At 48.8% G+C, this 27740-nt stretch overlaps 1 protein-coding gene across 1 annotated transcript in view; it reads right to left on the bottom strand.

Moving 5' to 3' along the window:
* Positions 1-3369: 3369 nt before the first annotated feature.
* Positions 3370-27740, bottom strand: part of GAS2L1 (growth arrest specific 2 like 1) — a 62653-nt gene continuing 38282 nt past the window's right edge. Inside the window, exons 3-6 of the mRNA XM_015406026.1 lie at positions 16075-16182; positions 12661-12757; positions 10463-10853; positions 3370-6017 (exon numbers count right to left, since the gene is read on the bottom strand). Coding sequence (XP_015261512.1) covers positions 4346-6017; positions 10463-10853; positions 12661-12757; positions 16075-16182 — 2268 coding nt within the window. The 3' untranslated portion in view covers positions 3370-4345. The remainder of the gene's footprint in view (positions 6018-10462; positions 10854-12660; positions 12758-16074; positions 16183-27740) is intronic.

The following is a 27740-nucleotide window of genomic DNA, read 5'->3' on the forward strand; positions in this document are numbered from 1 at the left end:
CGAGATGCATTTCTTCCGGTGGCAAGGGGTCATGTGCTCTTCTAAGGGCTTGGGGGCTTCTGAGTAGGGGGTTCTGGATTTGAGGGTGGAATCCAGGTGGTCTACTGTGGTCGCAGGAGCCATGTGGAAGGGCTGTGGATTCACCACTCAACCTTATTGAGAGACTAGGCTTGGCGGCTGCTTCCTGTAGAGAACTTGTGGTGTCCATAAGGGTGGTAGAATGGGAGGCAGATAGTTCTGGAGCACAGGCCGCTGAGCAAGTGCCGTGGAAATAAGAGAAGAGGAGGAGATTGGATTTATACCCCGCCCTTCACTAGGAGTCTCAGAGTGGCTTACAATTTCCTTCCCTTCCTCTCCTACAACAGCCCCCCTTGTGAGGTAGGTAGGGCTGAGAGAGCTCTGAGAGAACTTCTCCAAGGTCACCCAGCTAGCTGCATGTGGAGGAGTGGGGAATCAAGACCGGTTCTCCAGATTAGAGTCCGCCGCTCTTATCCACTACACCAAACTGGCTCTCAACAGGTGCCGGCCAAAAGTATGATTGTGCATTTCAGCAGGGTTTGTGGCAGAGAAACTCCCAATGTGTATGAGCAGAGAGGGTGGGTGGAGGAGTACATTTGGATTTTCCATGTTGAGTGTCACAATATTTCAGGCTGGCTGCCCTGTGCTGGAACCCAAAGAGCCATGGTTAGATAAGCAGAGTGAGCCTTAAAAAGGCTCAGCATAGACCAAGGGGCCATCTAGCCCAGCAAATCTCTTTTGCACGGTGACACCCCCTCCCCCCAGAAGATCACAAGCAAGGCATGAAGGCGTGGCTCAAGCCACTAGCTTTCAGGGGGTAGACTCCCTCTGAACATGGGGGCACTATTTAGCTACCGTGGCTGAGACCATAAACTCGGAAGAGCCAAAGGTCCATCCAATCCAGAATCCTGTTCCCAGCAACGTCTGGCAAGCTGCCTCCTCTGTTTGGAGAATGACCTCTGCTCATCAAAGCACCACTTATCTGAGTGGCTTATGGATTTCTACGTCAAAAGGACCCTCCAGCATTTGAGGCAGTGCGGCTCCAAGTGCTGGCTGCAGGCAAATGGCATATGACTGTTAGATCCGGCTGGCCTCTCTTGGAAACACTGGTCTAATCCAAGAAAGCAAGTCTTGTGATGTTTCTGCCTTCTCGCTGCAAGGCAGGGCTGGCCCAAACCATTTTGCTACTTGCAGGGGGCAAACCAACCCCTCACTGCCGGTGTCACGACAGGGCCTGAGACGCCCAAGCACAGTCAGGGGCGGGTGCTGCTGGGTACCTCCTGGCCATTCCAAAAGGGTCCAAGCAGAACTTCCCAGTGCAGGAGAGAGAGCCACCCATGGCTTTCCCATCCCTGGCTGACCAGAAGCTCCAGCTGTCCACCCAGAGAGTATCTGCCCCTTTGCATGTTGCTACCCATCACTCGTAATGCATGGGCCTGAACGAAGCATGCCTGCAAAATGCATGATACTGGGCAGGGCAGGCACTGAACGGCACCAGATGGCCACCATGCGGGTGCTAGCAGCAAGCTGCCAAGCACAGCAGTTTCAAGAAGCCATGGTGAGCCTGGGTGTGGCAGACTGCCCCCCCCAAGAGATCACATAGAGGAGGGAGGGCTCTTCTTCCCAAGCCCAGAAAGGAACCGAAACTTGTCATTGCAGAGGTCAGGAAAGGAATCCCTCCAGCAGTGACGAGCACCTTCTCAGGAATTTATCAGGGGATGGCCTGTATGTGTGGCCCCCACCACGGGCCACACATCCACAAGAGTACTCCCCACAAAGGAACTCCGAATGAATGCTGCACGCTGATCAGTGTCATCACAATTGCAGACATGGGCAGCAAATGCCCTGTCAACCACCGGGTTGCATTGGGAAAGTGGAGGAGGAGGAGTAAACATCCCCCAAACAACCATCCCTGTTTTTGAAAAAGTGGGTGACGTCTCTTTCCCAGTTTCCCATGCTGGGCCCTTTGACCTACTTTTGATTAAAAAGACACAGATGCAAAGCCGTGTTAGAGGGGCGCTTTCTTCATCCCTTGCACCCACCAGTACTTCGCCCTCTCCGCTCCACGGAAGGGACAGGACTGGGGAACTGCTCTGCAGTGTCTAACACTGGCTGGTGGCTGCTGCTCCTCCTGTGGGTCTATCAGGGGTACATGCCCCCCTCTGCAACGCCAGCAGGGCAAGTGGTGGCAGCCGCCTTTCTGGGGCCAGCAGTGCTTGATCCACAAAAGCCATAAGGGGGTCCTGGAGATCCTTGCACCCTTCCCCTGTTGAAATGCCTTTGTCAGCATGCCTGTCCCGCCTTTCCAAGATGGCAGCAGCAAGCCCAGCAAGGTAGTCTTCGTCACATGACCACGGAAAGCTGCCTTACCTTGAGTCAGGCCGTTGGTCTGTTAAGGTCAGTACTGCCTGCTCTGGCTGGCAGCAGCTCTCTAGGCCACAGTATTTCAAGTTGCCCTTTTTGACCCTTTTAACTGGACATGCCGGGGGGGTTGAACCAGGGACCTTTTGCATCCAAAGCAGGGGCATTTACCACGGAGCCACAAGCCTTTCCCCAAAGCAGCAGCCCCAGGCAAACAGCAGAGGGTGCTTATTATACATACAATCATAGTGCAGTTGTGTGAAACTAAGTTTCGGTTAAGGGCTATCTATCACCACTATGCAACACCAAGCTCCAAAATGTGGACGTAGATTAGAAGTCAGACCAAGCTGAACCTGGGACACTCTGCAAGAGAAGCAGCTATTCCACCACGGAGCGACAGCCCCACCCCAAGCCTGCTCAGCCCTGTTCAATCTCCTTCCCCTGTGCCATTTCACCAAATGAAGCAAGGGGGGGGGGGAGAAGCAATGCTCCTTCTAAGCTGTGGAGTCTTGTGAGCAAAAATTCTGCTTTGTGAGCTACTGGCATTAAAGTTGTGAGTGAGTGACTTGGCTACTGCATAAATCAGTTGGCTCTGGAGCCATCCTTCCTGAGCTGAGACAAAAACGTGTGAGCTGGAGGCTAAAAAAACGGTGAGACAGCGCACACTAACTCAGCTTAGAGGGATCACTGAGGGGAAGTGGTGGCTACTGGGGAAATAGCACAGAAGGAACAGGGCCCTGATCCAATCCAATCCAACACCACCCACCACCACACATACCTTTGGCTGCTTTTTACACACATGGATCCCACAATATAACGCATAGTTTGGCCACCAGAAACGACATCCTCCAGTCCCATATGCCAAAAGGTTAACTTGCCTAGGCAAACTACCTTGCAACCCCAGTGATCTTCTCTTCCCCCCAAGACACACAGACACCCCCTCCCCTTTCTGCAATAAAGACACAGAGAGAAGCAGTTTGACTTGTCCATTTTTACTGTCTGGGTTTCGAGAGCTCCCAGGTCAGTTCCGTTAGCTACATTCGTGGGGTCGGATGGCGGGCGGGCGGGCGCTCTAGAGGAGGCAGCACTCGTGACTAAGTGCGGCGCCACCTTATTACTTATATAAATATGCATAGATTTATTAAAACACACCTACAGTACATCGAGGGGAAACTCTAATGGCCTGGGTTCCCGGGAAGTCGAGAGGGTCCCGCTGAAGCGAAATTCATGTGCAAGACTTCAGCGTTCCCCTCCCCAACCTCCTCTCCAAAACGCACGTCTCGTTAAAAATATAATCCGTTAAAAGAGAAGCTCCTTTTAAAAAATAATAATAAAGCCCCCCCCTTGCATACTTGGAGAGGCACTCGCCGCAGGCCCCTCCCCCATCCCATGCACGCTCATCCCCTCGTCAAGAAGGGTTTGCAGGACTCCCGTCCCCCACGAGCCCAGGGGGTCGGCCCTTCTCCCCAGGGAGAGACAGGGCGTGACCAGGAGAGCCGCGAGGTTTGGAGAGTCAAAGTGCTATTGAATTCGGAAGGCTAAGGGGGGGGGGAATCAATAGTATTACAACAGGGAGATTCGTGAAGTATTGTAATAGTATTACACGGGGAGATCTGCAGCCCCAGAGATTTTCAGGCTGTCCCTGGAGTCTCCTCCAACCTCCCTCCATGGATCCAGTGCTCACGGACTCTCCCACCACCCACCCCTAAAAGCATTTCACAGACAAGGAAATCAAAAAGCCATGCTGTCCTCCAGCCTCAGTTTTTGGAAAAAAACAAACAAAACGGAAGTACCACCTTTAGGATAAGAGCCACCCCCCCAGCTTTTCAAAACAGCAGCAATGTCAAGGTCACAAAGGAAAGATGCCCAAGGCAGCAGCAGGAGGAGGAGGAGGAGGGAAGGGCGGGGCAACGGAAGCAGCTGCAACAGCCAAGCCAGCACAGGCCCCACTCTCTTCCAGCGACCCTTAGGCCCATGTGCCTTCGTCGGCCACCCCCGACTCTGCTGGGCCCCGGGCAGGCTCCACAAAGGAGGAGAACACGTTCTGGAAAGCCGCCCAGGCTCTGTGCTCGGCCTGGCGCTTGGAAGGACTGTCCTTGGGCGAGGCGCCCCCCGCTGGGGATTTGCTGGCCCCCACGGCCTTGTAGCTGAGGGGCGTGGGGATCTTTGTCGGCTTCTTGTCCGGCTGGGAGTCTGTGCGGGGCTTGATCTTGGGACGCAACTTGAGCTTATAGATGGAAGGCACACGGTCGGGTTTCTTCAGGGATGATTTGGGCCTGAGAACGACTTCCTCAGGGGGAGGAGTTCCCGGGGACCCGTCGAGGGGCCGTACCGGAGGCTCCTCGTCAAATTCGTGGGGCAAATACTCCGAGTCTGCATCGGAGGCCATCAGTTCCACAGCGCCCCATGGACTGCCTGCTCGGGGCTCGGGAAGTTCCACTCCTTCCTGGACCTCTTGCAGGCCCATGTAGCAGTTGCTCTCATCGGAGGAACTGGACAGGGCCGGCTTCCGCCAGCGCGTGGCTCGCTCCAGAGTTGCAGGAGAGTCCCAGAGGTCAGCAGTGTCAGCAGAGCCATTGTGGAGGTCGGAGGGAGCTGCACCCATATCAGAGGCCCAGGCCTTCTGGGAGGCAGGGTTCCTCTTGGGTTCGTCTTTGGGCTCGGCCTGGAAGCCGTACTTGCTGAAGAAGTTGAGGGAGGACGAGGAAGAGCTGGAGGAACAGTAGGCGGAGTCAGCAGCTCCTTGGTCCGGGGTGGTCTGCAGGAGTCGAGGGCCCTCGCAGCCTCGACCCAGAGGCTCCACCTGTTCTTGCTCCTCGTCCTCCTGCAGGCCCATCATTTGGGAATTGGCCAGAAACTCCTCTTCCAGCCGCCGGTAAAGCTGCTGCTCTTGGCTTGGGTCCAGGCGCAGCGGGGTGCGAAAGGTCTGGGTCAGTCCCTCCAACTCTTGTCCCAGACTGTCGGAGGGCTGCCGGGCATGCAAGGTCTCCCCGGACCGTCGCTCCCTTGAAGGGACTCGTGGCACCGCCAGACATGGCTGCCGCTGCCTCTGGGGCCCAGAAGCTGAGGGAGGTACTCGGGCTGAGGGGTCTGTCACTTTGGTGGTGGGAAGAGACCCCCTTCGACTGGTGAGTGCTGGACTCCTGGAACCTACGGAAACACAGTGACCCCTTGCTGGGCTCTTGGTCCTGGGGGTGACTCTGCCAGAGCCTCCCGAGTTCTCCTTCGGGTCTTCAGCTCGTGCCCAGGAGTGCTGCCCGTCCTTCCCGCGCCTGATAAGAAGCACGGGTTCCCCAACAGGCCTCCCCTGGCTGCGGGCTCTTGGGCGAGGGCCCTGGGCCACTGGCTGGCTAGGCCCATTAGGCATCCGGGGACGGCCCCGATCTTCTGCATCAGTCCTCTTGGCCCCTGGGGAAGGCCTTGGCAAGTTGGCCCGCTCTCGTGATTGGCTGCGACTGTCTGGTAGCCTCTTGGGACTGGCACTGGCGTGCAGACCAGCTCTTTCAGAGATCCGCCTCCCAGGCTCCCTCCTGACCGTCAAACTGCCATCTTCATTACGTCTCCTGGGCAGAGTGCCGCTTTGCACTGATGATGCTGAGGAATCGCTGTCTCCCGAAAGGCGACGGGCTCTAGGGGGCCTGGAGCAAAGGAGACAATTTTTTTTTAATTTATTGCTGCACTGCTTTACATTTATCTGGCACTTTTCTGAAGTGGCAAAAAAGCTTCCTTACACCCCCCCTGTAAGGTAGGCCAGTATTGAAGTTCCCCATATTGCAAACCTGGAAGTAGGGTGGGGCTGAGTCACAGAGACTCAGTGGTGAGCTATTTGTTTAAAACATTTGTCAGCTGTCTTTCGTCCTTGTGGAACTCAAGGCTGCTTACAGACACATCATATAAAATACATTAAAATATAAAGCCATTAAAAAAATACCACTCAGGAGTGAAGAGCTTGTTCCATAGTTGTGGGGCTGCCACTGAAAAGGCTGGCTCTTATGTGCCCACCAAACAAGCTTTTTTGATTAATGGGAGAGTCAGAAGGACGTCTCCCTGTAATCTTAATTCCCAGGCACGAAAGTATGGGAGAAAATTGTCTTTCAGATACCCTGGTTCCAACCCATGTAGGGCTTTGAAAGTCAAAGCCAACACCTTGAATTGGGCGTGGGAGTGGATCAGTAGCCAGTGCAATTGTCGTAATATCGGGGTCACATGTTCCTGATAGCTCGCCCCGATCAGCAGTCCAGCTGTAGCATTTTCTACTAGCTGCAGCCTCCGAACACTCTTCAAGGGTAGCCCCAAGTAGAGTGCATTGCAATAGGGATTTCAAGTCAGACTGGACAGAAGATATTTCTTCAGACAAGAAGTCATGCTCAGAACCATACTTGGTTTTGCAGAATGGGTTGGGTTTTGTAGATCTGTTCCACTTTCTCTCAGGGGAAGGCTCCTTCCAGAAAAGCACCTGCTAGTGGAACGGGAGATCCAACCCCCACTTACACTCATTTCATGGAAGGTATGAATTAAGGACATCTTGGTTCCTAACTGCTCACAGCAGCCAGTATCCAATAATGCCCATTTCCTATGCTCACCACCAGAGGGCAATATCACAGAAGAAAATGCACAGGTTCATTTTATAGTGCCAACTAGGGATGGGCATGAACTGCAGTTCTGAACTTCTGAGGTTCGGTTCATGGCTGAACCACGAAGCGAACCACGAACCAATACGAACTGGGAGGTTGGCTCGCTAACTGAACTGAAAGCAGATGGTTAAACCGCTCCGAACCACTTAAACCCTTGCTTTCTGCTCCCCACTGCTTTTCATAGGAAGCAGAAACCGGCGTTTTCCACAAAAAGCGGCAAGGAGCAGAAAGCAGGAGCCATTTAACCCCCCGTTTTCCACTCTTCACGAACTGCCATGAACTGCCTTAAAATTCATGGAAGTTTAAATGAAGTTGTATTGATACCATTGTTTGTTTATATTTCTAGTTGTTTATTTGTAATGTTACAGAAAAGCTGTTTATTTGCAATGTTATAGAAAAGTTGAAATTAAAAATAAATTTATTTTAAAAAATCGTGGAAGTTCATGGCGGCTCTTCAGTTTGCAAACATCGCTTTGCGAACCACGAACCAGCCAAAATTCATCACGAACCTTCGTTTGTGAGCCAGTTCATGCCCACCCCTAGTGCCAATTCCCTCCCCCCACCCTCATCTGGACTCTCCAGCCATGCAAGGGGGGCAATTTGGATCAGGACCATGATGAACAAGGAGAGGGCTTGGACCTCACAATACTGTTTTCTTGTTTGCCCCACTTGAGAAACACGGCATGTAGCCCATCAGCACACATGGAGCAAACATCAGCCCCCAAGGCTATTTCAGACTGGGAAGATGGTATGGGGGTGTATCTCCCAACACAGGCTATGCTCCCAATGTAAACTGTGCCATGCATGCTTGGGAAACACAGAACATCCTCTTGATCTGACCAAGGGATGTCCTTGGAGAAAACATAATGCATAGTTAGATTCTTGATCACATGAGTGTCAGAGAATGTTGGGAAACTCTGTGTGTGTGAGTGACAGAGAAATGTTTACTCAAGAACTACAGGCCAAGATCAATATTTGAACTTGAGTCTGTCTCTCCCCAGAGTGATGTTAATGCTTCCAGGTCACCTGCCTCTGTTCATCTGTATCAACCGTCTTTCCTACTCCTGGGTTAAGACATCAACTCCTAATTCTTGGGTCAGTCCAATTATCATTCCCACCCCCCAAGGAACCTCGACACCTCTACTTTAAAAGCTGGGTGAATCTAGGATTTTTGCCAGATAATTCTTGACAAACCTGAAATTCTTGGGGAGAAGCATGACAATTAAACTAAACTGGTATAAAACGAATGTAAAGTTTGCAATGTGACTGCCCCCCCCCCAAAATCTCACAATAAGTTTGCCAGCAATATATGACAGATATGTCACTTGCCTTCTGAAGCTGGAATGTTCATAGACATCCCATACCATCAGAACAACACATCGGGGCAGTGAAGACACTCTTCTTATAAACAGGGCAGCCACTGCACTGATGGCAGCTTGGGGGAGGGAGGGCAGGAAAGGCCTGGAGAGAGTGCCCTCACATTTGGAAGTTGCATTTGGTCTGACTCACCTATTCAGCCTTTCGAACAGCCTAGTCTCACACGCAACTAGCCCAGCGCTAAGACTCGGGCTGTATGTTGCGACAAAATAATACATGAAAATTCTGCACTCAGGCAGTCCTAATGCTGCAATGAGAAAACTGGATTTTTCAGGCTGGGTCGATTTCTACAGTTTCTCTGACTCTGCATAACTGACATGTTTTGCTAGTCGAAAGGGAGCAGAAAAGAATCATCCTCCCACCTCCACCTACTAGAAACCCTTCCCAGCCACTTTTTCTGATATTTCAGCCCACACGTCAATAGAATCACAGAGCTGGAAGGGGCCATCCAAGGCCATCTAGTCCAACCCCCTGCTCAGTGCAGGATCAGCCAAGAGTGGCCCTGACAAGTGTTCGTTCAGCCGCTGCTAGAGGACTGCCAGTGAGGGGGAGCTCACCACCTCCCTAGGCAGCTGGTTCCACTGTTGCACAACTCTTACTGTCAAAAACACTTGTGTGTCATTAAAAACTAAAAACTCGCTCCCATAATCCCCCCCATGAAAGCTAGATTCTGTGTCTAGTACCAGTGGAAGCCCAGGATACATTAAGCCATTGCCAAGGGCCGATTTGGGCCCTGCCTTGGCTAATGGGTGTGCGTACAAAAGCACATCCTTTTTGGCACTGAGATATGAATGTAACTAGGCAATTAGATAAACATTGAATGCACATTTTGAGGCTACGGGGGAAAGCAGGAAACAGGAGGGCTGATATTACTCAAAAGGCTACAACTGATAACAGGAGCTGACCCGAGAGTTTCCAAAAGAGCAGGTTTTCTCCCAGCACTGACCAAGAGTGACCTGTGCCCCCTGCAAACACACATTTCCCAAACATCATCTCATGTCCCCAGTGGACATTCTTCCCTCCTCAGCTCTTGTCCTCTAAATGCAGAAGTCGAGGTTCCCAAACAGGCACACACCAACCTCTGGTGAAAGGGTATGCTTTGCTGAAGAAGCAAACAGGTGTGCCAGGTAACCCATCTGTGAGCACCACAACACCCACAGGCCCCATGCTGGGATCATTCACTTAGCTGAAGGAACCTGAATAGTACTTGGTCTCGTGGACCAGTGGTCCGGCTTGGCAGAAGGCAGCGTTCATAGATAAAAATAATCTTAAAGGTACAGTTCTAGTCCATATGGCTATGAGGGTCTGCTTGAAAACGTATAATGTTTTTTTGTCAAAACACGTGGAAAGCTGCATAATTTATACAGAATGCAGCCTTGTAGGATCTGGGTTACTATGGCATGAAATATGGATGATTTTTCCCCCCTTAGCACCAATATGAATAAGTTCATTTTATATGAATCATTCCCTTGTAAGTGGAAGGCTAAGCTAGACCCTTTCTCCCTGAGGCTGAAGTAGCAATGGCTCAGTGGCAGAGCATATGCCTGGCACGCAGAAGGCCCCAGGTTCAATCCCTGGTGTCTCCAGTTAAAAGGACTGGGTAGTAGGTAAGGCAAAAGACCTCTCCCTGAGACCCTGGAAACCCAATGCCAGTCAGAGCAGACAATACTGACTTTGATGGACCCAAGGCAGCTTCACCTCTGTCCATGGGAGGCATTCAACTTTTGTTTCCAGGGAGCTAATACACAGGGGAGCATTAAGAATACAATCTGCCCACCTGCAGCCTGAAATTATATAGTCCGGGGGCTCCAGTACATGAAATCTCATGCCAGAATTAGAATTTGTACGTCATTAAAGGAACCCCAAGATTCCTGCTTGTTTTCACAATAAATGTGTTTAGTCAGTAAGGGGCCCCCTGTCAATCATGTCGGCTTTAGCAAAAACCAAAGTGGATACCACCTCGAGTGAAACTTCTTTGGCTCAGAACAGCAGCACAGTCAGAGCCAGCCTCTTGACCACATGACCCAGCACTACCAATCAGCGAACAGCAAACCTTTCTTGGCACATTTTACCTCAGGGTGTTGGAGCCCCGTGGGTCCCAGTTGTCCCGGTGGGTCTGGGCTGTGGTCCCCCTTGAGGGACTGGCAGAGCTCTGGGCAGATGGACCAGACCTCATGGGCAGCCCGTTGTGCCTCACGGTTGATGCAGCACCAGACACCTGCCTCAGAGCAGCGGAATCTCCCGTTCCTTTCGCTGGGTAGCCTGGACGGTTCCCCTTGGCAAGATTTGCATCGCCTCCACCCCCAAGACGCTTATCCCCCACACGGAGGGGTTCAGAGGACTTGTGCAGGTTCATCGCTTCGGCCCGGCGCTGGGTGCTGGGGCTGGCGGCTTGGGGGCTGCCTGGAGTTGCCATCTTTTGCGGAGAGAAGGCAAGTCCTCGTGACTGAGTCAGACGGTGGGCTGCAAAAAGAGGATGCCCAAAGCAGGTGAGCTGGCTAAGGAGGAGAGTCAGAGAGATGAGGCAAAGCACAGCAAAACTGTGTTTGATCTCTTAGGGCAGGCTCACAGGCAATGCTCCCTCTAAGCTGTGGAGTCCAGAGAGCAAAAATTATACTTTGTGAGCTACTGGCATTAAAGTTGTGAGCAGGCAGGTGATTTGGCTACTGCATAAATTAGTTTGCTCTGGACTGGATCCATCCTTCCTGAGCTAAGACAAATATTTGTGAGCTGGAGGGTAAAACTAACTCAGCTTAGAGGGAACACTGCTCACAGGGAAGAGCTGGCTTGCTGCCACATCTCTGTCCCTGGGCTTGAAAACGGGCACCTGCTTGATCGCCTGTGGTGAGTAAGAATCACTGCCAGGTGACCAAGCAAGCAAACTGTTTCTTATGGGCCACAAATGACTAACAGAAATAAATAAATAAATAAATAAATAAATAAACAGAAGGGGGGGAAGTAGCTGGGCTAATAAACCTTTTGGTGGGTTAGTCACTTTAATGAACTTATTTGCAAGGCTGGCCTGGCCTCCCACATCCCAGACAGACAAAAGACACAAGATGGATGCTTAGCTGGCTAAACACTTCAGTGCCTAATGCACCACAGCCTAGGGGACTCAAAGGGACACACTTGGAAGAGCACTAGTATTTATTTATTTATTTATTTATTTTTCACATTTGTATCCCGCCCTCCCCAGTGGGCTCAGGGCGGCTAACAAGGGCAAGGTGATTCGCCATGCCATAATTAAAAACATATAGAACATCATATTCCCATGAGCCATAAGGAGGTGCTATTGTGTGTGTCTATAAAGCGCCATCAGGTCACAACTGGATTATGGGGACCCCAGCAAAGGGCTTTCAAGGCAAGTGAGAACCAGAGGTGCTTTGCCACGGCCTTCCTCTGCAGAGTCTTCCTTGGAGGTCCCCCTTCGAAGTACCAACCCTGCTTTAATTCCGAGATCTGATGAGGCTGGGCGATATCCCTCCCTCGGAGGGGCTGTTGCAGTGTTCCAAATCACTACAACCCCTTCGGACTCCACTTCCCACTTGATTACACAGCAATGAGTTTTGAGATGTTTCCATGCTCCCCACTGCCCATGGCAGAAAATTCTAGAGGGCTGGTTTTGTAGAAAGGAAGACGCTACTGGAGACTTATGGGCTATCTGTGATATCTACTTATTGACCGAAATGCAAATAGCGGGTCAGAGGGGAACAGGCATGTTCATGGCACAGTGCTAGATCCATCAGACTCTGTTCCCCTCAAAGTTAGCAACGTGCCCTTGGAACCTCCAAGTTTGTTCCCAAACCCTCCCTCTCCAGTACAGGCTACAATTCAGTCCCCTGGTTCTGCAGAAGACAGAGCACTGGCCATCAGCACTTGCCAAAGAACCATCTCCTAACCATCCATGCCCCCTGAGGAAACCCTTCAGCCATCAGCTGAACTGCTAGCTACACCAAAGGCAAGCAATGCTCAGTGACATGTTCACAGAGGCCTGTCTCCAAAGGCTGAAATGCAAGATCCCTCCCCCGCAAAGGCAAGGACATAATCTAACTCCTATGTAAATGGCACCGTGCAAGCTACTAGACCTCAGTGAAAGGCAGCACATTTAATTCCACTGGCTCCCGACTCCACAAAGATGCACTGGCATCTGACAAAGCCACCAAAACAAGAGACACGAAGGAGAGAAGCACAGCTGCAAAAGCCCCCAGACCCTCCAGAAATGCCCTGTAAACACCCCACCTGCAGGGAGATCCCAAACCTACGTACTCACAGAGAGAATTACATCGGCATGGATCATGTTTGTCCAGGTAGTGCTCCAGAGTGTCCCAGCCACCACCGACACGTACCATTACGTGACTCCTCAGTACCTGTGCAGACAGCCAAAGAAACAAACCTCACATCAAGCATGCTGCTGGACTGGTTTTTCAGAGTTAGCAGGAACTGGAAAAGCAAAGCATGCTGGGTGGAAAGAAGAGGGACCTAGTGGTTCAGCTGGATTCAGTCAACCACCCTGGCCAAAGGTTAGTTAGTTGGTTTTCCCATTGGTCAGATACTCTCAGTTCTCCCTGAGACTGGCATATCTGCCATGAGTCTGCAAGAAATGCTGCAGAAAGCAGCCTTGGGGGTGGAATTGAGTTTCCTAAAGCTCTCCAGTTTCTAAAAAACCCCACCACACACACATTTCTAGTCCTTAGTAGCTCAAAGATATATTTCAATGCTTGTAGGTAGTAGTGCCTCCTGTGAAATCTCATAGGCCAGAGGAACTGCTGAGAGATACTTCCAGTGGTGGGGCTTCAGTACCCTTTTGCTGTCTCCTGAGCAGAAACAGAATTAGATTAAAAATAGTAAATAAAAAAATGTGCCAGAACAAAAGTCGGCAGAACCAGGGGGAATAATGCAAGATGGGTTAATTGTGCACATTTATTCAAGCTGCAGAATTAAGTTTTTTGCAGAATTCAAGTTACTTGGCACAGAATATACGGTAGGTTACATAATATGTACAGCCCTGACCTAATGTACCCACCTCCCAGGGCTGTTGTGATGACAAAACAGGATGCAACTCTGAGCTACTTGGTATAAGGAGGGGATACAAATGTTAATAATAATAAAACGATGATAACAATAATGAACTGTCCAGGCTTGGAAATATCAGGAAGGGAGAAGGAGAGCAGGGAGAGCATCCACCAAGAGATTGGAACAGAACTTGATCTGAGCCAGGCCTCACTTGACCCAAGCCCCAAAATGTGCTTTTGAAAGTAAATCCTAGAATGTATAAACTGAAGCTATTGATAAAAAGGAATTGTTGTTTCCTGTAAAGAATATACTGGGGCCGTGCACAGGCCATGATTCTGTGCATCTGTATAAAAGCCTCAGGAATTCAGCTTCCGGAGAATCAAAGCTTTCATTTATAACAAGCAAGTTTCTAGCCCTGTGGGCTGCCAAGGAATGCTTGCAAACCAGCTGGCAATGCCCTGAAGAGATCTCAGGAGGCAGAGAAGATGCTGAGTGAGGTTTCCACTGTTGTGGGGGGAGGGGTCTTTAGTTCCTCCCCTCTCAATAAATAGAGAAACTTAACAACAATAGTCAAACTTGTCACCTCCTCTCCTTGCTTTCTATTGGATTAGAAATGACTATTTGGCACAAGAGCTTCTCTGCTGCAGCTTCCTCCTATCCTTGACACAGCCTCTGTAGAAATCATCCCACCCCCTGCTGCCACTCAGCCTGGAAGAGCTGGGGGAAGCATCTGACACTGGCAATGCTGCAGGTTGGCAATTTTTAGCCCCGGAGATTCTCCCGCTCAGGTACCAAACCTGTCCCTCTTGGAAAGCAAAGACGGCTTTACAGGGGGATTCAGGGAGGAAAAGTCCCTCAGTGGCTATTAGCCATGATGACTAAAGGAAACCTCCATTCTTAGAGGCAGTCAACCTCTGAATTTCAGGGCTAGGAGGCAGCACTGAGGGAAATCCTTGGCCTCTATGCCCTGTTAGTTGGCTGTCCGGTGCAAGTGGCTGGCCACTGTGCGAACCAAGTTGCTGAACTAGAAATTGGCCACTGGCCTGATCCAGCAAGGCTCTTCTTCCGCTTTAATGTTCTGAGACCTTCGAACCTTCCCTTCTCTGTTACGCAACACACTCTGATTTTACAGATTAAAACAAAGCAAAATGAGAAAGTGGGTGGGGGGGAGGCAGTTGCAGCAAAGGAATAAAAACACGCAATCAAGAAATTCCACATCATGTGGCATCCCTTGTGACAGGATTTTTTTTTTTTGAAAGCTCTGATCTAAAAATAAAAAATAGTGTGATAGATTTCAAGTTACAAAACAAGCAGCTTCAGAATGTAATCCAGATATTCCGTCAATCTAAAGCCAACACACAGCCCCAGCCAGCCAGCAGTAGCACTGGGCGCTTCTATAATTTGATGTCAATTTTTAGCATTCTTTTAAAACAGAGACTGCAGAGTGTTTTGTCACTGAAAGGGGCTTGTTCTCAAGTAATAGGACCATCTCAGGAACAGGGACCATCTCCTTCCACCTGTACACAATTTTCTAAGTCCCAGCTTCTAGGAAGGGGTCATAGCACAGTGGTAGAGCACCTGCTTTCTGTGCAAAAGGTCCCAGGTTCAATCCCTGCCATCACCAGTGAAATGGATCAGGTAGTAGTTGATGTGACAGACCTGACACCACCTGGACAGCCACTCCCAATCAGAATAAACCTTGACAGACCAAGGGTGTCACCCAGTATAAGATAGCTTTATACACTGATCCCTTCCTTCCTAAGTTTAAGGAAACACACATGTCAAAAACCTAATTGAAATGAACATAGATGAACCTGCCAAACTGCTGGTTCATCTAGATCAGTATTGTCTACTCTGCTTAGCTCTCCGAGGTCTCAGGCAGGGAAAGGTTTTCCCAGAGCATCTGCTACCTGAGATCTTTTCCCTAGAGATGCCAGGGATCAAACAGAAGACTTTCTGCATGCAAAATATAGCCCCTGCTCTTCCTCATAAACTGCTTTAGATTTGCTTTGCAAATAAAACAACTGCACAATAAATGATGCTTCACACTTAGTTAGCTCTCCCTGGGTGTTTCACATATACAGTCTCAACAATCCACCCAACAACCTTGGAAAATGGGCCAGTTGCACTCTCTTCAGACTGCGGGGAAGGGCAGGGCCTTGCCTATGGCCACCCAACAAGTCACGGCCAATGTGAGATTTGCACTGGGACTCAGCGGGCTGAAACTCTTAGCCAGTGAGCTACCAGCAGTTCACAGCAAACCACACGTCCAACATTTGTACATGAAGCGCACATTTGTGCATTTCCCCTGATTTGCAAAAATAGATTCCAGCTGCTGCATCCAGATCTTCCATTTGCGGAATTCTATATCTTGTACTATAAGGGCCTCTGCAGGTATGGTGCTGCCTGGGCTACTCACAGCTAATCTGCCTCCTTTACTGAACTCAGGGCATCTGGCGTCTCCTACACAGCACAGTGCAGGTGATCTTCAAAACAGGGGAGATGCAGCCTTTTGGAGAAGTAAGGAGAGGAGGGACATGAACTTGCAGACAGAGCTTCCACAGGGGGTTCCCACCTCTGCAGCCCACGGAACTCAGGATCCCATGCAGAGCAAGAATAGGGAGAAGAGAGAGGGACAGGAAGGAGGAGACATATCTGCAGAGGGTCTTACTCGAACGAAGATCAGCGCGTTGGAATCTCCCACTTTGTATTTGCCCTCCGAGACCTTGACCATGGGGAACTGTGAAGGGCAGGTGCAGTGCCCCAGAATCTCCCTTACCTGGGAGGGGAAAAATGGGGATGGGGAGAGAGAAGAAAAGAGAAGTCAGTGTTCGGCAACAAACTGGCCAGCAATAACCCCGTATGTCTCCCTCCTCCCCTTCGGTACACTGAATCCATATCTGTGGCTGAGCCCAACATTCTTAATCTGAGCCCAACGGCCTGGTCCAGGTGGCATCATCCTGTATCCTCAGGAGCCACTTCATTCTCCAGAGCTGGCAACGTATTTTAACACCTTCACAGCTAGTCAGACTCCATAATCCAGTTGGTGCCATTTGTTAGTCCACGTCTTCCTGACTATGATGCTCATGCCCTGAAGGATAGAGTAACACAACAAACTGTGGGTGTGCACATAGCATAAACTGTGCTACTTGGAAGGTCCAAGACAGAGGTGTAACATAGTAATTACATCCATCCAGTTTTTAGAAAACAAACGGAACAACTAAATCTGAGTGGGCAAACTTTTAAAATTATGGCTCCCACAGGCTGGATCTTGCACATGGGACATACGTTGCCCCACTTTGGTTAAGAGCTTCTCACCTCCTCTGCCTTACAGGACAGGCAGAATACCATGCTGGATGGAGAAGGTTGGGGCCTGATTTAAGCATGACGCTGGCTGTGACACCAGAACTCACCTTGGAAACTTTACATTCATGCAGCGTTATGTTTAAATTAGACTGCCACCCATACAAAGCTATGATGGCCCTGTCCACTTCCCTCCCTCTTTCCCTTTCTGACTGAGCAGCCCTAGTGGTCTGTTTTCTTCTTTCCTGAAGAACTTTGGCTGTCCCACCCCGTCTCAGTATGATATTTTACTGTCGGCTCAACCCAGGAACCTGACGGAAGGGTTGGGATTTCTCCAGTTCTCCTGCCTGCATTAAACTCCTCTCAGTTAGGGCTGAATTCTGAAACTGTCAGTACTCGTCTCTTCTCAGCTAGGGCTGAAATCAGACTGAATTCTCTTCAGCATCCAGTTATAAAGACTCTCTCTGCTTAGATGATGCTAACCAATCAGATTGCTTGGAGCAGCCTATCATAGAATCATAGAGTTGGAAGGGACCTCCCGGGTCATCTAGTCCAATGCAGGAAATTCACAAATACCTCCCCTTCCATACGTGCAGTGACTGCTGTTCCACACCCAGAAATGACCAAAACCCTCCAGGATCCCTGGCCAAACCAGCCTGGAGAAAAATTGCTTCCTGACCCCAAAGTGGCAATCAGCATTTTCCTGGGTGTGTAATAAAGGGACACAAGAACTAAGCACTCAACCCTTCCTGCCTTCCCTCTCATGATCTGCCTAAGTTCACAGAATCCACATTGCTGTCAGATTGCCATCAAGCTTCTGTTTGAAAACCTCCAAAGAAGGAGAGTCCACCACCTCCGGAGGAAGCCTGTTTCACTGAGGAACCGCTCAGACGTTCTTCCTAATGTTTAGCTGAAAAATCATCTGATTTAATTTCAACCCATTGGTTCTGGTCTGACCTTCTAGGGCAACAGAAAACAACTCCATACTATCATCTATATGACAGCCCTTCAAGTACTTGAAGATGGCTATCATATCACCTCTCAGTCATCTCCTCTCCAGGCTAAACATATCCAGCTCCTTCTACCTTTCCTCATAGGACTTGGTCTCCAGACCCCTCACCATCTTTGTTGCCCTCCTCTGGACACGTTCCAGCTTGTCTATATCCTTCTTAAATTGTGGTGCCCAAAACTAAACACAATACTCTAGGTATTGTGTCAATCAGGGCTCTCTGTTTCTATGAAGAATTAACCCTTCACAGTCCTTCAGCTGTTTGTACAGCACTTCTAAGCTTTTAAAAAGTGCAGTCTGTCACAAACCCACCTACATATGCCTAACAAAAACAAGTTTATTAATAATAATTACTGTTTAGTACATTTTTATCCTATCCTTTTCCCAAAAAGCTCAGTGCAGCTTACACCATTCTTCTGTTCTCCATTTTATATTCACAATAACCATTTGGAGGTAGGTTAGGGTGAGAAAGAGTATCTGGCCTAAGGCCACCAGGAGATCTTCATAGCTAAGCCTGGGTCTCCTTGTTCCTAGCCTGGCACCTTAGCCACGACACCACACTGATTATCACCGCTTTGCATGGGTGGCAGCCCAATTTCAAGAAATCAGTGTACAAGAACAGAGTCCCTTGGATGAATTTTTTTGCCTACATCAATGTCATGTTTCTATTAAATTTCTTCTTTAATTCATTTATATCCCACCCTTCTCCCAAACGGGGACCCAAAGCAGCTTACGTCATTCTTCTCTCCTCCATTTTTCCTCACAACAACCCTGTGAGGTAGGTTAGACTGAATGTGTGTGATTGGCCCAAGGTCACTGAGCGAGCTTCCATGGCACGAGTGGGGATTTGAACCCGGGTCTCCCAGATACTGGTCCAGCACTCTTAACCACTGCACCGTCTGGCTCTCACAATTCAATTAGGCCTAAGAGAACACTTGTTGCACTCAGGAGAAGGACAGGATCTTCAGCTGCCTTAGATCAGCACACGAGTCATTGCTGACTGTCGATCAAGAAACAGTAGGCCGAAACTCAGAGATGATTCCCGGCTTTGCCTTGGCAACACACTCAAAACAAGGAAGAGCCTCTCCCTGTCTGCTGCTGGAGGAGATGCTGCAATTGGCAGGAAGCCACTTCCAATTTCTATAATTTATGACCTCTTGGTTCAGGGAAACTTCTCCCCGAGCAGACAGAAAAACAGCAAGTCCCGCCCACCCGGGCTGGTTTGGCTTCCTCTTGTCTTTTATCCAATGCAGGAGAGGCGGCTGAGCTTTGCAGCCTGGCTTGACAGATGTTCTCAAGCCCAGGACCAGCTAACCACCACCACTAACCCCAGAGCCTACAAGACAAAGTGCTTTTAACGATAAACCAAAACCTTGTTACAGGACAAAGAAGATTCTGCACGTCTGTGTATATTGAAAAACCTTGTCCTCCATATATTCTGGGCATTACTTACTCTCGTGTTCCTCGCCTGGGAGGTGGTGAAGTGGAGGCTGCAGGGAGCCTGCAGGGAGCCTGGGTCCTGACAGTTCGAAACCATGTCCCAAAACTCCTCTGGCAGGAGAGATTTCAGAGGTAGTCATAGTCAGGGCTATTTTGGGGCAGGAACGCACAGGAACGGAGTTCCAGCTGGCTCCCAAGTTGGCCACACCCAGCAGGAACTCATTAGCATAATAGACCACACCCAATTCATTAGGATTGGCTACATCAGGGGTGTGTGGCCTAACATGCAAAGGAGTTCCTGCTACAAAAAAAGGCCTGGGTTTTGACAACAAACAAGGTAAACAGAATAACAAGCAAAAGGTGGGTGTGGCTGGATGAGCACACTTCTGGCAACATGGGGGTGTGGCCTCATAGACTAATGACCTGTGCTGTCAGGGGTGTGGCCTAATATGCTAATGCGTTTCTGCTGTTGGGTGTGGCCAATTATGCTAATGAGTTCCTGCTGGGCTTTTTCTACAAAAAAAGCCCTGGCCATAGTTATCTGTTGCAGAAAAATCAGTAAAGACTGATTGATTCTGGCAGAAGTTTTTGTGGATGCCTACTAGCATCTGATGAAAATAATCTGGTACCTGATAAAGCAGGCTCTAAGTCACAAAAACGTCTGCCACAAGAACTCGTCTTTAAGGTGCCATAAACCTGTAATGTGTATCTTTAACTGGGCTTGGTTGTTAGGGTTGCCAGCTCTGGGTTGGGAAATACCTGGAGCATTTGGGGGTGGAGCCTGAAGAGGGCGGGGTTTAGGGAGGGGAGGGAGTAGGGTATAATGCCATAGAGTCCACCTTCCAAAGAGGTCATTTTCTCCAGGTGAACTGGTCTCTGTTGCCCTGGGGATCATAGCGGGAAATCTCCAGCTACCACCTGGAGGCTGGCAACCCTATTGGATGTTTAAAAGTAAGGTAAGATGACAGTCTCTGGAATCTCTACAGTCACCACCAGCTCCTGCAGCTTTTTGTCTCTCTCCTGGAGTCACAGCACACAACACAGAGGCCTGCTTGTGTAACGGTCCTTCTCCGCCTCGCACTCTTGCTGTTACTCACACAATTTTCTCTCTAGCTCTCCTGTGATACTTCCTATAAAGGAAATGGGGAACTTAGGACTGGGGGTGCCCTCTGAGATCTTGAGGGTGAACAGAAGAGATTTCAGTAAAAGTAGGAGGAAATCACGCAACCCAGTCACAGGCATCCAGTCTGAAAGGCCTGGTCTATACACAGTACCAAAATTCATATGTGGGGGATGCACGAACAATCTCTATTTTCTTCTTTTACTAAGACGCAGCAGGAAGAGAAGAAGCTGTGAATCTGATCGAGGTGGTGGGGAGGAGGAAGCACTGCTTTTCTTTCAGGGCGTTTTTCTGATCAAAATTGCCTCCTCCCTGTTGATTTACCACTCAAGGAGAACAAGATATAGGGTCAAAACAAAGTAGTGGTATTTCTGACATGTCATCTGAAACACAGGGGACGCAGCTTGCTAAACGGCACCCTGACTTGTGCGACTGGAACATCAGCAGCCATTGTGGACTGCAGGTGGAAGCAACCAGGGCTTCCGACAGGCAGCTCCGGGATCAGGATGGAATACCTATAATTTAATCAACACTGCCCTGGGAGCTGGAGGCAAGGTCCCTATTCCATACAGTTAAAATTCCTCAACCTGTTTTTACTCTGGGAGGTAAGAACATCAGAGCAGGGTCTTAACTGCAGTGGCCCCCTGAAGGTCTGCAATGCCCTCTCAGAGAAAGGGCAGAATTGCTCTTCTTTCTTTGCTCCCCTTAAATCAGAGTGGCCTATTTCAGACGGCTGAGAATTCTGCTGCTGCTGGCTAAGACTGTCTCTTGTTTATGCATTCATTTCTAAATTGTGCTAGTTTTCTTAATGAATTATATTGTTTTTGGTTTCATTATTTGCCTTCAGTCATGGAAAGGCGAGAGAGAGACTGAGATTGAGGTGGAAAAGGCTGTAAGATTTATTTTCCCTTTACAGAGCAAAACGAATCATGGAATTTTACAAGCATGTTTCAAAACACCTCTCTCATAGAAAAAGGGAAAGTGGAAAATGTTTTTGTTCAGTGACAGATGACCACAACTTTTCCACATTAGCTTTTTTTTTTAAGCTTGTGGAAACAAGGATGGCAACACGGTTGGCCCAAGAGACTGTAAGAGAAAACTCAAATGCCTCCCCACCCAGAAACACAAGTACTAATTAACTTTGGAGACAATCCACCAGGAAATTCTGCACACGCTTCCCTGGGAACGAGACCAGAATACTGCTATGCTTACTTCAAAGGCCTATATCAGAGACCTTCCTGATGACCTGTACCCCACATGGTCAGCTCTCCTTCACACACCAAACATCATTTTAAAAGAACAGACCAATATCAGGCATTGTAACACAGGAAAGCTATAGATCCAGGTGGTCAGTACTGTTGGTCTGAAGCAGTAGAACAAAGTTAGAGTCCAGTGGCACCTTTAAGACCAACAAAGGTTTATTCAAGGTATGAGCTTTCATATGCAAGCCCATACCTTAAATAAACCTTTGGTGGCCTTAAAGGTGACACTGGGCTCTAAGTTTGTTCTACAGGAAAACTATGTATGGGGAAATGGTGGCCTGCATTCTGTGACTGTGTTTCATGCATGCTTGACTGTCTCCACTGAAAAGTGTCTTTCTTCTGTTGCTAGGACTTCCAATCTAGGTTTTTCAGTTAGCCTTTGCACAGGGAAAAGTGCCCTCCTCAATGGAGGCTGTCCCGCACACCAGAGGTCATTTCGGGGGGGAACGCGGGGGAATGCAGTTCCCTCGGGTGAGGTGCAGGGGGGCGGGGCACATGACGAAGCCCTGCCCCCTGCTTCCAGCCGCACCGCTTCCAGCCCTCATTCAGCCAGGAGGAGGCAGGAGAAGAGGGAGGGTAAGTTGCTTCCTCCCCGCCTCTCCCCACCCCTGCCTGCCTGGAGCCAGGGAGGGCCTTGGCGTGGCCTCCTCGCACTCCCGCTGGCCTTGCAGGTCCACCGCTGGGCCCCTGATGTCAGGGGGTGTGGCATATCCTAATGAGTTATGCTAATGAGTTCCCCTAGCTCTTTTTCTACGAAATGACCCCTGCCGCACACACAAAACACTGTCACAGGATCCAAGCCAGTATTGTTAAATTTGTCATTTCAAAGCATAACAAACTGGCAACCATGTCAACAGGCCTATCCACTGGCACATTCAACCAGTTCTTTTAAAAAGTGTCCGTTTAGGCATTAATCTAGATCTCGTTTATACCAGTCTTATGGGCAGACAGATTTTCCCCCATTAGGAAGCCATGCTAAGTTCAAAATCAGCTTTCTTGACCACTCCCACCAACATCATATCAAGCCATCTTGGAGCTTAAAAGTGTACTTGCTGCCCAGTTTGCCTGCATGTCTTGGTCATGCCCTCCTCCCTTCTCATGTGGAATGGGATGAAGGAATCACGGCGTAAAAATTAACTGCAGCTACCTGTGAAAGGACTGTAAACCAGGATGGAATTCAGAAAAGGAAGGAGGAAGCACTGTGATGTAGTCTAGGTTACACAGTGTGGGGCTAAGACTGGGAGAAATGCAGGCTCAGACCCCCCCTATGCCATTGCAGTTTGGTAGCGGTGTCAGTTTACAACAGCAAAATAAAAACAGGAGTCCAGTGGCACTTTACACACGACAAACTTCATTCTAGCATCCTCTACATGCCTCTGATGTTGTGTGCTTTGACTTAAGAAAGCCAGTTTGGTGTAGTGGTTAAGTGCGCAGACTCTAATCTGGGAGAACCGGGTTTGATTCCCCACTCCTCGACTTGCACCTGGCTGGATGACCTTGGGCAAGCCGTAGTTCTGGCACAGCTGTTCTTGAAAAAGAGCCGTTTCTGTTAAGAGCTCTCTCAGCCCCACCTACCTCACAGGGTGTCTGTAGTGGGGAGGGGAAGGGAAAGGAGTTTGTAAGACGCTCTGAGACACCTTTGGGTAGTGAAGGGCGGGGTATGAATCCAATCTCTTCTCTTCTTCTTATGTTGGAACAGATTTTGTTGGTCTTTAAATGTGCTACCGGACTCCTGTTTGACTTTGTCACTGTGCCATGAAACTCACGGGGCCAGTTAGTCCTTCTCTCAGAGGCAAAATACGTAATACAAAATCCATGTGTCAGGACACAAGATAATGACCTGACTGGCAGTTATATGTTCAAGCAGGGACTCACCTTTAAAAAGCTCTCTCTCAGTTTGGCTGAGATGGGGCACTGGGGAGGGAGGGGCCTTGGGCTTCCTCCACAGGCATTTTCACCACCAGGAATGGTCCCTGTTTGGCCCCTCCTCTGGCTTCATGGGCCCAGGAATGGACATGTGGTGCCAGAGAAAGGGGCAAAGAGCGCTGTTTCAGGTGGTGAAAATGCCATGGGAGTGAAGACCAAAGCCTCTCTCTCCCCCTGGGTCCCATTTACAACCAAACTAAGAAAAGGAGAGCCTTTTTAAGGGTGACACTTTAGTTAGGTCAGGAACCTATGTCCTGACATGTGGATTCAGTATCATGCATTTTGGCCCCTGACCTAATCCACCTCACAGAGTTGTTGTGACAATAAAATGGAGGACAACTATGTACATCACTCTGGTTGAGCTCCTCAGAGGGAAAGCAGGATAAAAATGTAACATGCAGACTATTGTGCACGTGATCTTGGGGACAAGCTCTGTTGGTGCACACTCAGGTTTAATGACACCTTGACGTGATGTCTGAACACAGTTTAAGTAATTCATCAACTGGGATCCAAAGACTGAACACAACTCATTTCGTTAAGATTTCCTACTTGCTCACTTTTCATAGTACCTCTTTATCTAGCCTTGTCACTGTGCTGCCTCTGTATCAGCCTCCAGGTTGCTTAACTTTCTGTTACGTGCGGCTGCTTTTGGGGAAAAGCTCTGTCTGTCTGGAACCACCCATGAAATTAGGAGGAAATCGTGATTAGAGGGTTGGAAATCAGATTGGCACGGTGAGCAACCTGAAAAGATAACCATGAACCGACAGGCCACAAATAGCTGCAAACCCTGACACATGTAATCTGTGAATATAATCTTTAATCTCCCTTTCAGGAATCTAGCACCAAAGTAGAGTTTACTTGGTATGATTCATTCTGACAATTTTCCTATTCAGAAATCACTACTTATAAATCTGAAAGAGTCCTATCACTTGAACATTCTTGGTACATGGTCTTCAGAATTATAAGCAGGGCTGTTGTATATCTTGCATTGACAGTCAGTGTGGTGCAGTAGTTAGTGTCAGAGTAGGATCTGGGAAACCCAAGTTTCAAATCCTCCCTCTGCCATGGAAGTTTGCTGGGTGACCTTGGGACAGTCACACACTCTCAAGTTTAATCTACCTTGAAGGGTTGTTGTAAGGATAAAGGGAGGAGAGAAGAGTGATGTAAGCCTCTTTGGGTCCCCATTGATATATAAATGAATCAAATGAACAATTTAAAAAAAACATTAAAATTAAACAATATATATTATGTGCAGAAAGTAACCCCTAATTCTGTTCTTGGAAAACCCAAACTTGTAGCAACTGGTATAAGTTAACACAAATTCAATGCATCTGCCTATGTATGGTTTCTTTGAATAGATAATAAATACTGCTTTTCCTTCTGCTAATCATGGGGAAGGACAGAGGTTAAAGCATCCAATCATTGACCAACAAAAACCCTGGTCAGCAAACAGACACACCACCCTGCCTTCTGATATTTTTTAATCCTATCTATGCAGCCTTGAGAGTTAGAAACTTGATTTAAAAAGAGAACGGAAATTCCCAGGATGTGGAATTCTGCAACCAGTATCAAGGTCCAGTCTTGCAGAACATGATTATAAAATCATGATCATCTGGGCTTCTTTTTTACTTGCTTTTGAACATGAATGCTGCAATCATGCAATCCTGAATATTTCTCTATTTTTAAACTTAGAGGCTAAGATACAGTGATCCAGGGGGCCCATGGTTCAATTTTTGCCTCAGTAATGAATTCACAGAGTGCTCACAGGCAATTTTTTCTCTCAGTCTGCTGTGTGTAATACACGGATAACAATACCTACCTACTTTATAGGGCAGTTGTAAGGATTACATCAAGGCAACATCAACAACAAACTCAAATCTCTATAGATATTCCAAGGATGACGATTGTAAGACAAAAACGAGGATTCCCAGGGCTCTAACTCAGCCCCACCAGCTGTGTTCTGGAAGACAGAAGGGGCCTACAGGTGCGTATCACTCATCTCTGATACGGTGGGTTGTTGTTGAGAGCCTTGGCACAGGGATGGGAATAATGGTGAAAATTAAGCCAAAGCTTCTGGGGTAAACATTCCATTCTGCCGAATTACCAGTTTCCCCAGGTGCATCACACACACACACACCCCCGGAAAGTTAGTTACTGCCAATTACTTAATTACTTAAGATTTTTAACTGGCATTTTGTTGGCAAAGGAAGGGGCAGTTCAAATGAGGTAAACAGATAGGGCTTTCCCCCCTTCTTTTCATTTCTCAAGTTTATGTACAGAAATCAAACATGCACTGTGAGAATAGAACCAGGAATTGCAGTTACCCTAGACTAATTAAACCAGAATTGGGGGGAGGCAGTGGAATATTTTTAAGATAACAAAAAGTGCAAACTCCTCCTGCAGCTCAGTCTTGCATGGCAAGAAAGTCACTCAACTCAGTCTGATAAGAAAAGTCTCCAGTCCTGCTGGGTTTGGACAAGGCAGAAGCCAGAATTCTGGGCTAGTTCCAAAATGTAAAGAAATATTAGCTGCATTGCTTTCACTTTGTGTAGGAGCTGCGGTGACTCAAGTGGTTAAGACGCTGAACTGCAGGCTGTGGAAGGTTGGTCGTTCAGCAGTTCGAGACCCGAGTGTGTAGCATGACGGAGTGAGCTCCCGTCTCTAGTTCCAGCTCCTGCCAACCTAGCAGTTCGAAAGCAAGAAATTGCAAGTAGATAAATAGGTACCACTTCGGTGGGAAGGTAACAGCATTCCGTGCACCTTGGCGTTTAGTCATGCCGGCCACATGACCACGGAAACGTCTTCGGACAGCGCTGGCTCTTCGGCTTTGAAACGGAGATGAGCACCGCAACCCTAGAGTCGGACTCGACTGGCTTTCGAGCAAGGGAACCTTTACCTTTTACCTTTTTTCACTTTGTGTACACGCTTAAACTTCACTCTGGACCTTTCGAATGCGCACTGGGGTGATCCAGCAGCTGAGTCCAGCACCAGTGCATCATTTCACCGAGAACAGGAGGAACATGTGCAATCCCAAAAGGAGGGGGGCAGAGCAAAGTAGTACTCTGGCAGTAAGGTTGCCAATCTCCAGGTGGGGACTGGAGTCCTCCTGGAATGACAACTGATCTCCAGGCTACAGAGATCAGCTTCCCTGGAGAAAATGGCAGCTTCAGGGCGAGTGGCATCACCCCTGCTGAGCTCCCTCCCATCCCCTCCTCAAACTCTGCCCCCAGATCTGCAGGAATTTCCCAACTCGGGAGTTGGCAACCTTAGAGGCCATTCTGTGCATAGTTCCCCTTCCCCTGCAAGACAGATGCAATTATTTATTTTTATCCTCCTTTTCAGTTAAGCAGCTCACGGGAATTTTTAAAAAGCAGCAACAACTCATGTCCAATGCCAAACATTCCCCGGGGAAGGGATCCTCCCAGCAGAGCAGAATCCAGGCACAGTATAGTGTATCTAGTTGCCACCTCCCTTAGCACATTGCCCCTCTTGCTCTCAGGACAGTCTGAAAGAGAAGGGCACCTTTCTCGTTCCATGGAAGTCAATGGGCTTTGAAGGGTGTGGCTCTGATTAAGACTGGTCTGTATTTTGCAGCAAGAGCAATCAGATATCGGTATTCGCTTTCCTAACACCAGATCCTGTCCTGACCTTTCTATGACTGTTATCTACCTGCCTATCTCGCCCTTCCTCCAAGGAATACAGCCTGTGAGCCTGCTTAAATCTGTATAACATTCCCCCTTAATAAAGCCATCTCCTTGAGAAGTCTGGCTGGTATCTATGAGAAGCACGGCTTCCTGTCCTGACTGTAGAACCATTTTGCCTGAAGATGTGCACCAGGCCCTGCTCTGCTGGCTTTGAAGGCCCATAAGACCCAGCTTCCACATCCCACCAGGGGCCGCCAGAGTAACCAAATGACTTCACGAGTGACCCTCTCCAAATTTCAATGGAGATAGTAGTAGACCCAAATGGAAAGGAGGGGAGTGCACTCTTTCATCGGCCCCTGGATAGGACCTGCCAACTCTCACACTACAAAGAAATAACAACAAATGTTAAGGATGTTAAGGATGATCTCGCCATCTCCCTCCTATACCCTTTAGAGTTTCCAGCCAGACAGGACAACACTGGTCTGAACCGTAACAGCTGACTACAGTATTTACCCAAATGCAAGACTTTTTTCACAGGTATGCCATAAAAGTGGGGGTCATCTTACATTCACCTACAAGCTACTCTTATGTCGAATAACAATTCTTTTGTGTGCGGATAACATTCTAAGGAGA

Source organism: Gekko japonicus, unplaced genomic scaffold (genome assembly GCF_001447785.1).
Source record: "Gekko japonicus isolate JY-2015 unplaced genomic scaffold, Gekko_japonicus_V1.1 scaffold431, whole genome shotgun sequence".
Classification (NCBI taxonomy): Eukaryota; Metazoa; Chordata; class Lepidosauria; order Squamata; family Gekkonidae; genus Gekko; species Gekko japonicus.